The following is a 10,918-nucleotide window of genomic DNA, read 5'->3' as shown; positions in this document are numbered from 1 at the left end:
CCCCTGGTAGTGCCCTCCTCTGTGCTCATGGTCTCAGCCCCCAAGGTAGAGCAGCCATCGGGCATGTGGCAGCAGAGCACGCGCACCTCGTAGTCCAGGCACAGCCCCTCGGGCCCTTGCTGGTCACTGTTGTGACACACCAGGCCCACCTCTATGTCGCACTGTACCACCTGGCCCAAGATGGTGATGGGGACCTCAGGGTGGCCCTGGGCACGGCACTGCAGCCTTGTGACCTCCTCAGGCTGGCGGCAGATGCTGTGTCCCCTCTGAAGGATGTGGCTGTACGTCTCCAGGTCCCCACCATGGGGCCCAGGCTCAGGTGAGTCCACATCTAGCCAGGGGGTCCAGGTGCACTGGGGCTGGCAGCCTGTGGTCCCAGGCAGGGTGACAGTGTGTGTCCCCGGGGTCTGGACAGCCTGTGTCGAGGTGCTGGCCTGGTACTCATGGCCCTGAGGGGTGGCCGAGGTTTCAGATGTGCTGGCTGTCATCTTGCAGGAGTGTGGCACCTCACAGCACTCTATTCGTATCTGGTAGTTGTAGCAGATGGGCGGCAGCTGCTCCCGGTTCAGGCAGAGCAGCCCCACCTCGGGGTTGCAGGTCACCTTCTGCCCAAGCTCAGCCAGTGGTGTGTTGGGGAAGAACTGGGCCCGGCACTCCACACTCTGGGGCCGTTCACAGAATTTGTATCCATGCCCACGAAGTTCAACCAAGGTGTCAAAGTCTCCGCTGTCTCTGCCAGGTGCAGGATAGCTGCTGTCAATCCACTCAGTCCAGCTGCACTGCTTTGAACAGGACAAGGTGGTTGGCTCTGCTTTCATGCTGGAGGTGGAGGGCATGGCTCTCTCTGGTGTGGGGCTCCCTGGGGCAGGTGCACTGCTGGCCCTGGGGATGGTGGCTGGGCCCGTGATTGTGACAAGGGCCGAGGAGGGGGCTGTGGGTCCAGATGAGACAGAGCAGGGCACAGGGTGGCAGCACAGGACCCGGACCTGGTAGTTGTCACAGAGCCCCGACATCTGGTCCCGGTTGTGGCAGGTCAGCCCCACAGTGGGACTACACTCCACACGCTGCCCCAGGACACTAAGGGGCACCTCAGGGACGTCCTCTGCCCGGCACTGCACCTCCATGGGCACTTGGCACAGCTCGTGTCCATGGGCACGGAGGTTCTCCAGTGTATCAAAGTCCCCGCTATCAATGCCACGTCCTGGGCGGCTGATGTCCAGCCATGGGGACCACACACACTCCTTTCCACAGTCAGTGGAGGCCACAACCAGCGTCTCCCCAGCAGACGTGTGGGTAGCAGAGGGCATGGTGCTGCTCTGGGGGCTTGAGTGTGCTGTGCTCCTGGTGGGGCTGGGCTGTGTGCTCTCAGAGTGCGTCGAGCTCTTGGCTGTGGGCAGAGGAATGCGGGGCTGGGTGTTGGGGGCACGCTCAGCTGTCTCCCACCTGGCCCCATCATCCCCACTGCCTGTGAGCAGCCTGGCACCATGTCCTTGGCCATCTGCTTAGACCCAGCCTGTCAGTAATAGGTTCAGGACATGGCCATTTCCAACCTCATCCCCCTTAGGGGACTCACTGTGGCTGCCCCAGACAGAGCCACCATTTGCGCTCCCAAGAACCACTGTTCCCTGCTCATCACTCAGAGGTCCTGGTGATGCCTGGGGGCACTGAGACCCCTGGAAGGTCAAGGACTGGGGATACTTAGTACCCAGGTAGTGTCCCTGGGCCCGAACTCCCCCAGGGCCCTGGACCCGAGGTTGAGTGACAGGGAGGCTGCAAGGTGACAGGTGGTATGAAGGAGCAGCCACTCAGCAAATGCCAGCCTTACCCACGGGTGCCGTGGAGAAGATGAAGGTGGTGGGTGGTGCGGTGCTGCGGGAGCTGCAGGAGTAGACCCTCCTCTCGATGGTGCCATTGACCCCGCAGCTTGCAGAGAGGCATCCATCCATGCCATCCGTTGTGTGATAGATCTCAGCCCCTGGCCAGAAGCGCTGCCCATTGTAGGTGCAGAAGCAGGCTATGGGGAACAGCGATAGCCTGTGAGAGGCTGGGGGCACAGACAGGGGTCCCTCCCAGGCCTGGCCACCCGCAGCTGCTCACCCTCAGTGTCGTAGCTGCAGTGCACACCACTCTCAGTGCAGATGCTGGGAGGGGAAGAAGGGGTGGCATTAGGGGCCCTGGGCCAAGTCTGGTGGCCAAGACAGTCACCCCAGTCCCTGCCAGGCCTCTTTACCAAGGCCATGCCCTCCCAAAGACCCCAACAGTGACCCCTCCCAGTGGAGGCGGGGGGAGAGCTCAGACCACACACCCCCATGCGTGGGTGGAGAGGCATCACCCCTGAATCCCTGGGCACTGCCTGGGCTCAGTATCCCCATCTGCACCCTTGAGTCCCCCCACCTGGGAGCCCCTGAGATGTCCTGGCACCCAGCCAGGGCACTGGGACCACAGGGGCAAGGCCACAGCCCCTCCCACAGAGACTCACCAGGAGTGGCAGTTCTCCCCAGATGGCACCATCGCACCCACCCGGTACGACTTCCCTTGGATGTGGCAATGTGGCACAGGGGTAGGGTTTAGGCACTCGGCCACGCACTGCATCTTGTCCTCGTCGAAGATGGGGGCCCCCAGGGGGCACTTGGGGTAGCAGCCTGCGGGCCAAGGAGGCCTGAGTCCCACAGAGACCTTGATCCTGCCCCAGGGCCTGCCAGCCACCTCTCAGACAGCTCAGGCCAAGGCCCACAGGACAAGACACCAGCCCGTCGTACAACCCACCTTCCAGGCCCCGAAGGTCCTGCAGGCAGCGGCCGCTGGGGTTCCGGCACGTACGCAGGCAGGGTGCACCGCACGGCTCATAGTGCCACTCGCACTCCCCAGGGAGGTTGTAGTAATCGCAGAATAGAGCTGGGTGAGGACAGGGGACCTCAGCCCAGAGTATACCCTGGGCCTCTAGAACACCCTGCACACGCTCCCTCCAGGGCATGACCAAGTTGGGACCCCCAGCCTTGGGAGGAGCCAGCACAGGGTCCCAGCCAGAGCTGCCCCAGCCCCCCAGGCCATGCCAGTTTGGGCCTGGGAGCTCAGTGGCCTCCACTGCTGGATGACCAACCCCCCCAGTGGGCACACTCACGGCAGATGTCAGGCGTCCTCCAGGACACGCACACCCCCACCTCGTGGCAGGTCTGGGCGTAGGCAGCCACAGCAGTGCAGAAGCACTCACAGTCACCCCCCGAGTCACAGGCACATGCGTCACTCACACAGGCCTCGTAGTACTTGGCTGGCTCCACCTGAGGAACACAGGGTTCAGATGCTGGGGACCCCGGCTCCCCGTGCTCTTGTGGGGTCTGGCTGGTGGGGTGACCCAGCCAGTTTCCCAGTGCCTGACCCCAGCTGGCTGGCCAGGCCTGTCCCTGTGTCCCCAGACCAGGGGGACCCTGGCCCAGCTCCAGCTGCACAACCCCCAGTGCCCAGGGTGCATCCCGGGCATACGTGGGCATGGCAGGCAGCAAAGATGGCGCTGTTGATGATGCTACATTGCCTCTGGGCCCAGCCTTTGCGGTACGGGTTGGCCGTGCAGGGGTCCTTGGGTGCTGGGGCATCCGGGCAGGTGGGGGAGAACTTCCAGCTGTTCCCGAACTCCAGCGCGTCGCTCACCACGGCCTGGCTGCGCGTGGTCAGGTCGTTGATGGCGTTGCCATCGAAGTTCCCGCACAGGCCACAGACCCTGCCCTGAAGGGGGATGAAGGAGAGGCCCTCTGGGGTCCTGGGTTGCACACCAGCTTCCCTGCCTAGGGCTGAAGCTGCAGGCAGAGGCTCAAACAAGGCCGGCTGTGACCCCAGGGAAGCCACGTCACCCCCTCCCTCACAAGCACCTCCTCCCTCCACCTCTTTCGACCTGCAGGGACAGCCCGGTCACTGCAGGAGGAGCACGGACCACAGAGGCTGGGCTGGCACCAGCCATGCAGAGGTGGAGCTGGAAGGTGGTGACCTCTCTGCCCGCCCTGTCCGCCACTCTCCACCCGTCTGCCCCAGGCCTCTCCTCTCTGTGTCTCACTGTCTTTGTCTCTTGCCTGTCTGTTTCATTCCATCTGTCTTTGTTTCTCTCCATCTCTATCTCTGCCTCTCTGTCTTTTACTGTGTCTCTCTGTGTCTGTCTCCCAGTCTCTCTCTGTGTCTCCTGGTCTCTCTGTCTCTGTTCTCCTCCCTGTCTGTGTGTCCAGCAGAGCCCAGTGGTGCCAACAGCAGTGGCCTCCCTGGCTGGGCCTCACCTTGAACTTGGGGCTGAGCCTGAGGAACAGACTGGTTTTCCGGTCCCAGAGCAGCTCAAGGCCAGTGTCGGTGTCCACCGCCAGGTAGATGCCCATCTGGCGTACGGTGTAGGGAGGCTCCTGCCTGGCACCCATCTGGACCACCTCTACCTTACCGCTGCTCAACTTCAGCTCGGAGCTCTGCAAGGCAGGGCTCCCTCAGGGCCTGGCAGGGACCCCTCTCCACCCACCTCATGTCCCTGTACCCATTCTGCCAGCCCCTCGCACCCCCAGGAAGATCTTGATGTCCTTGGAGCAGGTGGTCCCCGTGGTGCCACAGGGGACATTCTCGGTGACCACGCGGAAGGTGTCCAGGGCACTGCTGTTCCCACCACACTGGTCCTGGGAGCAGAAGCCCATGGTCAAATGGGCTGGGACCTCCAGGGCAGCCAGGAGCCCTGAAAGCCCCCAGCCGGCCACACACCTGCACCAGGGTGTACTCGCAGGCCCCGTTGAAGGTATAGCGCTGCCCATCGAAGGTAAGGAAGTGGCCATCCCCATAGACTGCGCAGGTGGCCAGACAGGGCTCCTCCGTGCACTGCCACATCCGGTTCTCACAGGTACTGCAGAGGCATGGGGTCAGACTGGTGCGGGTGCCGCAAGGGCCTCAGGGCAGGGCTGCCCACTCCACCCATCCTTCAGGCCCTGTGCCGGTCACTCAGGGCCTAACAGGGACCTCTGTCCAGGTACCGGTGACAGCCTGCACCCTGAGGCTCTGCCACACCCACCAGGTGTTGCAGCCGTCAAGAATGGTCTCCCCAGACCGGTAGCTGGCCTCGTTGTGCACGCAGGGACAGTCCTCCTCTGCCACACAGCCTCCATCACCGTCCGCCACCAGCCCCGGGGGACAAATGCAGCCAGAGACGCACTGGGTGCTGTACTGTGGGGTGAGCGAACACAGCTCAGCAGGTGGGGTGGTCAGCGGTACCCTCTGTGTCCCCGAGAGTGAGGTAGCCATGGGATGCAGGACCAGAGGAGCCCAGACACGGGTCAGGCAGTGTCCTTGAGGACGCCTGAGGAAGTGCCCAGCGGCCCCCCACCCAAGACAGCATGGGACCTGAGCATAGGGGCCACGAGGAGTCGGGATCTGCGGGGCCCCCAGGGTGACTGGCACTCACGCAGGCCATGTCCAGGGTGTGGCAGCTCTTCTGGCAGCCGGCCCCAGTGGCCACCAGTGTGGTGTTGCGGCAATCGAAGTACACCATGGGAGTGTCACACACTGTGGAGGGGACGTGCTCAGGGGACCCATCCTGGCCCCTCAGGCCCACTCAGGGATCATAGGCTGTGGTGTGGCCTCTCCCATGTGTTCCCAGACAGCTGAGTGTGTGCCCACCTATGCCACATGTGTGGGGTGTGCACTGCACAGTGTGTGTTGTGTCTGGGTTCATGTGCTCGTATGCAGGAGACCACGCCCTGTGCTCCTCATCACTGGCAGTGCCGGCCTGGGGCAGCTCATGGGAAGGGGAGCAGGCTCACCTGGGCTGGGTGCGGAGCCTCCGATACAGGTCAGCACACCCCGTGTGCAGGTGCTGGAAGGGGAGAGGGCAGTGAGCACATGCGTCCCACAGGAGCACAGCCTCCTCCCCACCGTGGGCCGGGGCCTCACCAGAGAGCCCCACTGTCATGTATGGATTCGCCGTTGGGGACCATGGAGCCCCCATGGTAGCAGGGACACTCGTGGGCCGGCACACAGGCACCCGCCTCATCCAGGAAGGTGCCAGCAGGGCAGGTACAGCCGTCCACAGGCACGAAGGACACTCCACAGGTGACGTCGGCCTCGCTCAGGCTGCGGCAGGTGGGCTGGCAGGTGCCAAGGTGCTCCTGGTAAGCCATCGACTTGGGGCAAGTGGTCGTGGGCTTCACTGTGGGCACAGGAAGAGGGACACTCAGGTGCAGGGGTCTGGACCAGCACGGGGGGCAACAGTGCTTCCGGGCAGGCGAGGGCACTCACTGCAGACGCCGTCCCGCCAGCCGCGGAGCAGCACACCCTTGGCGGCGCAGGCGTGCACGTAGGAGGACAGCGCGGCGCACAGGCAGTCCTCACTCCTCTCGCAGTTGCACGTGTCGAACACGCAGTTCTGGGGGCCGGCGATGCGTCAGAGACCCGGCCCCACAGCGAGAGTCCCTGTGCCCCCCAGCCCCTCCCTGAGGCCCCAGGCCTCAGTGGAATTTGCCCTGGCATCCAGCAGCCAGGCCTCGCAGGCCTGACCTCCCCCAGCTCTGTGACTCAGACACGGTGCACGGCTGCACCACCATCCCTGCTGGCTGCCACCTTGGGGTCTGGCCCTGTGCTGGCACCAGGCACACAGGTGGGCAAGGGGATAAATGAATGGGGAGGGGAGGGGTGGGCAGGGTCGGGCTTGGGTCCTGTGCCATGCCTGGCCTGTAGAGTGTCATAGGGTGCCCCCACAGCCTCCTTGGGTACCACAAGGCCACACAGAGCCACGCAGGGCCTTGGCAGCAGTCTTACCGAGTGGTAGGAGCTGGGGCTCACGGCGGCATGGCACTGGGCAAAGGGGCTGTTAACATCTGTCAGCAGCGAGCACCAGTGCTGGGCATACTTCTCTGTGGGCAGAGGGTGCTGTCAGCCACCATTGGCCTAGCGGCTCCCACCTGGAGCTGGCAGAGCCCAGTGCAGCTGGTACTTGGCCACATCACAGGAAGTACCAAAGGCAGGGATGAGGCATCCCCCAAAGCATGGGGCATGGCGAAATCACAGGGTCACTGCCTTCCCTGTGCCCAGCCACCTCCGAGAGGCAAGGACCCATCCACAGACAGATGAGCAGAGACCCTCCAGGCCTTCACTCGCTTTCTAGGCACAGAGGGAAGGGACAAGCAGCCCAGTACCAGCAACCCTCCAGCCCTGTCCAGCAGCTGAGTGGGCAGGGACACCAGTACGTAAGACAGACCAGGACTTTCGTCCTTCCTATTGCCCTGAAGCAGGGCCACACTTGGCCCCCAGATAAAGCAGCAGTGGCTGGCAAGGGCTAGTGAGCAGCACTGACACCACCTCCACTTGGCCCCGGTGTGTCCAGATGCAAACTACACACACCGTTCTCCACACTGAGTGAGCAGGGGTCCTCGAAGCTGGTCTTGGCATTGGGGCAGGAGGCCTGGGTCTTCCAGGTGTTGGCAAAGGCAGTGCCCGTGCCCTCTACCACCCCACTGATGGTCCGGAAGTCGTCGGCCTGGTTGTGGTTGAAGTTCCCACAGAGACCTAGGGTGGGAAGGCAGTTGAGGCGCCATGGGCCTCGGGGACAGGGACAGGAGGAGGACGGGGACCTGGGGCGGGCTCCTACCGCAGGTCTGTCCCTGGAGCTCAGGTGCCAGCCTCACGAACAGCTGCATGGTGGGCACCAGCTGCACATGCAGCTGCAGCCCCAGCTTGGTCTCCACAATGATGAAGAAAGTTGACGGTTTCAGGATGGTGACATTAGCTATGGACACGGAGGGTACAGCTTGCTGGGCTGCGTGGGTTGGACCCCACAGGCAACCAGGGCACAGAGGGTGGGGAGCCCTCACCTGCAGAGACTGGCAGCTGGGTGTAGATCTGGTTCACGAACACCTCCCCGCTGGTCTTCACCACCACCACCTGGAGGCCACGGCAGTGGGTCAGCACAGGGCCCCACAGGTTCCCTCCCTCCCTGGCCACAGAGGGTGTGAACTGGGCCTGCTGTGCTGGGAGACTTTGCCCATGGCTGTGGGCTAAAACCCTGAGCTCTGCCCTGGGGCTCATCCTGATTTTCTGAACTGCCCATTAGGACTAAACATTTTTAAATAATGCAAAAACTGAAGTTAACTTATAAATCAACTTCAGTAGATGCCCGAGCCCCTCTTCCTTGCAGCCAGGAGGGCAGCGTGGGAGGGCCTCATCCCTGCTTGGGGACAGTCACCCTGAAGACCCAACGCAAAGGCCACAGCCCACGCGAAAGGGGCCTGCAGACCCGGCTCGGGCAGGTGCCGCCCGACTCACCGTCTGTCCCCCACCCAGGCTCAGTGTCACACTCTTCAGGCAGGTCTCGCTGTCGGTCAGCCCACACCGGCGCAGCTCAGCCAGCACAGCAAAGGCGCTGCTGTCACAGAGCTGCAGGGACACGGCATTCACGGCCCACCCTCCTCCGGCCAGAACTGTCCTTTCACTGGGCACCACCACCACCCACCACCTCTGTGGCTCCCTGGCAGAGCCACAGATCCAGGAGAGAGGCAACTTGCAGTCCCAGATGGGGACCAGCATCCTGAGAAGGTGTCCACCGTGGGATTGCAACCCAGGGGCCTCAAGGGAGAGGCCCAGCCAGCCGTGCAGGAGGTGAGGGAGCACTGACTTCCGAGGATGGGGAGGGAGGGAGATGGGCCCAGGGTTTTTGGGGCAGTGACACTGGTGTGTGTGGTGCTGGTGGCAGACACGCAACCTTACACATGGGACAGTGAGCCTGGTAGACACCAGGGCCGATGAGGACCGTGGTTGGCTGAGTCTGTCATCAGCGTGACAAATGCACTGGGAATGTTAGTAATGGGGAAGTTTGGGGGTGCGTGGGATCCCTGTACTACTTGCTCAACTTATTGATGAATCTGGAACACAGTCTACTACAGAGCAGCACCCAAAGCCAGAGGAGTAGCCCAGGGCTCCAACCAGGACCCCAGCAGCCCTGTGGGCCCCGGGGACTGGGCGCCTCTCCCGTGCACTGCAGAGTGGAGCTGGGTGGGAGGCCAGGCTCCCTCACCTTGGTCAACACGTAGCTGCAGTCGCCGTGCACAGTGTACTGCTTCTCATCGAACGTGGAGAAGTGGGCGCCACCCAGCACAGAGCAGGTGCCTGGGCACGGCAGCTCTCGGCAGCTCCAGTGACCTCCAACGCAGGTGCTGTGCATGGGGGAGAGCACCCATGTGTTGCCTGGGGACAGCCGGCCTGCGCAGCCTCCCGGGCTAGGACCCCCTCGGCACTTGGGCAGGGGCACCTACCACTCTGCACAGTCTGTGGAATAGTTGGCCCCGGGCGCGTAGGGGGTCCCATTGTACACGCAGGCACACTGGGATACGGGGACACAGCCCGTGTGGCGCACATCATCCAGCACCGTCCCTGCAGGGAGCAGTGCCGTGGCTCAGCAGGACTCAGTCCCAGGGCCCTTCTAAGGCCTGACCAGACCCAGAAGTCCCGCATGGGGTGCAACTCACCCCCAGGGCAGAAGCAGCCAGCCACACAGTGCTCCTCGCACAGCTGGGAGCGCTGGGGGTTGGAGCAGGTGTCGGTGCAGGGTGAGCCGCACTCCTGGTGCCGCATGCCAGACGAGCACATCGGGGCTGCAGGGGACAGGGCGGGCTCACATCAGGCCTCAGATGGGGCAGGTGCAATGGGCTGATGGGGCGGGGCACTCACCGCAGAGGTTCGGACTCCGCCAGTCTGGGGGCTGCCCGCCAGCGTGGGCACACTGCCTGGAGAACTCAGCAAGGGTGTGGCAGAGGCAGTCGTGAAGGTGGGCACTCTCGCAGTGGCAGAGGTCCTGCCAGCAGGCCTCAATGTAGCTGCTGACATTCACCAGGGCTGCACAGCCTGCAAACAGCTGGCTGCTCAGCAGCTCTTCACAGATGCCCTGGGGGTGGCCAGAGCCCAAGGTAAAGACCAGCCTCGCAGGGTGACGCCTCCTGCCCTCCCTGCCACCTAAGCACCCTGAGGCTCACAGTGCTGTTGGAGCAGTTCTGGGGTGCAGGGCTGGGGTCCTGGCACTGCTCCGTGGGGCCATCCATCTTCTGCAGGTTCCCAAACTCCAGAGGGGTCAGCCTGGCATCTGTGGGGAGTGCAGAGTGACTCTGTTGTGGGCCCGGACCCCAACCCAGCATCCCAGGGACCCCACTGAGGATGGCCAGGCACCCCTTGCTGTTGGGCTACTCTGGCCTCCACAGAGGTGGGGAACAAAGGACGGGATGTGGCTGGGCCACCAAGACCTGGGGCATCTGGGAGGCATGAGGGCATGCCGTGTGTGGCATGGGCAGCCGTCACTGTGCGTGGGTGCACGTGTGTGTGCTGGGGTTGTGTGCACCTGGTGTAGGAAGTGCCTGGGCTTACTGGGGGACAGGAACTCGCTGGCCTCAGCAATGCCGTTGAAGTCTCCGCAGAGCCCACAGGTCTTGTTGACATATCTGGTGTCCAGTTCCAGCTGCAATGGGGGAGGACATTGGACGCTGGCCCCACCAGGGATGCCCAGTGCACGAGGGACAGATCCCAAGGAGGGGCTGGGGTCTCCTGGCTGGGACAGAGGCTGCAGGTCCCTCCCCACCATCTGCACAAAGCCCTGGCCCAGCCAGGCCTGGAGGAGATGCCCCTCAGGCAAGGCTGCCTTGGAGTGCAGATCCTAGGCTTTGCTGGCACCTGAGTCCCCTTTTCACCTGCCATTTGGGGATCCAGCCTTCTCCAGCTCCTCACCCAGAGCTCTTTCTGCCTTCCCTGGAGAGAGGGTCAGGACAGGGACCACCAGCCCCAGGAGGCTCTGGCCCCACCTCGTCCTTACCGTGAGGCTGCCATCCAGGTTCCACACGAACACCAGGCCCAGCCTGGCCACCACTTTCAGGTAGCCACTGCTGTGCTCTATGAGGACCCCGGCCTGGCTGAAGGGCAGCTGGACCCT

At 63.4% G+C, this 10,918-nt stretch overlaps 1 protein-coding gene across 1 annotated transcript in view; it reads right to left on the bottom strand.

Moving 5' to 3' along the window:
• Window positions 1–10,918, bottom strand: part of Muc5ac (mucin 5AC, oligomeric mucus/gel-forming) — a 47,491-nt gene that overhangs the window by 34,520 nt on the left and 2,053 nt on the right. The window contains exons 5-31 of the mRNA XM_033764765.1: window positions 10,802–10,916; window positions 10,360–10,450; window positions 9,975–10,081; window positions 9,673–9,886; window positions 9,471–9,596; window positions 9,258–9,375; window positions 9,020–9,158; window positions 8,272–8,382; window positions 7,821–7,890; window positions 7,598–7,735; window positions 7,351–7,515; window positions 6,769–6,863; window positions 6,250–6,376; window positions 5,905–6,160; window positions 5,775–5,827; window positions 5,417–5,517; window positions 5,027–5,178; window positions 4,723–4,861; window positions 4,527–4,640; window positions 4,260–4,439; window positions 3,481–3,720; window positions 3,122–3,278; window positions 2,767–2,895; window positions 2,480–2,642; window positions 2,098–2,141; window positions 1,826–2,014; window positions 87–1,387 (exon numbers count right to left, since the gene is read on the bottom strand). Of these exons, the coding sequence (XP_033620656.1) occupies window positions 87–1,387; window positions 1,826–2,014; window positions 2,098–2,141; window positions 2,480–2,642; window positions 2,767–2,895; window positions 3,122–3,278; window positions 3,481–3,720; window positions 4,260–4,439; window positions 4,527–4,640; window positions 4,723–4,861; window positions 5,027–5,178; window positions 5,417–5,517; window positions 5,775–5,827; window positions 5,905–6,160; window positions 6,250–6,376; window positions 6,769–6,863; window positions 7,351–7,515; window positions 7,598–7,735; window positions 7,821–7,890; window positions 8,272–8,382; window positions 9,020–9,158; window positions 9,258–9,375; window positions 9,471–9,596; window positions 9,673–9,886; window positions 9,975–10,081; window positions 10,360–10,450; window positions 10,802–10,916 (4,834 nt within the window). The remainder of the gene's footprint in view (window positions 1–86; window positions 1,388–1,825; window positions 2,015–2,097; window positions 2,142–2,479; window positions 2,643–2,766; window positions 2,896–3,121; window positions 3,279–3,480; window positions 3,721–4,259; window positions 4,440–4,526; window positions 4,641–4,722; window positions 4,862–5,026; window positions 5,179–5,416; window positions 5,518–5,774; window positions 5,828–5,904; window positions 6,161–6,249; window positions 6,377–6,768; window positions 6,864–7,350; window positions 7,516–7,597; window positions 7,736–7,820; window positions 7,891–8,271; window positions 8,383–9,019; window positions 9,159–9,257; window positions 9,376–9,470; window positions 9,597–9,672; window positions 9,887–9,974; window positions 10,082–10,359; window positions 10,451–10,801; window positions 10,917–10,918) is intronic.

The sequence above is a fragment of the Fukomys damarensis genome, unplaced genomic scaffold (genome assembly GCF_012274545.1).
Source record: "Fukomys damarensis isolate Sample0158 unplaced genomic scaffold, DMR_v1.0_HiC HiC_scaffold_16, whole genome shotgun sequence".
Taxonomy (NCBI): domain Eukaryota; kingdom Metazoa; phylum Chordata; class Mammalia; order Rodentia; family Bathyergidae; genus Fukomys; species Fukomys damarensis.
The sequence above is the reverse complement of the archived record's forward strand: the minus strand, read 5'-3'. Positions and strand labels throughout refer to the sequence as shown.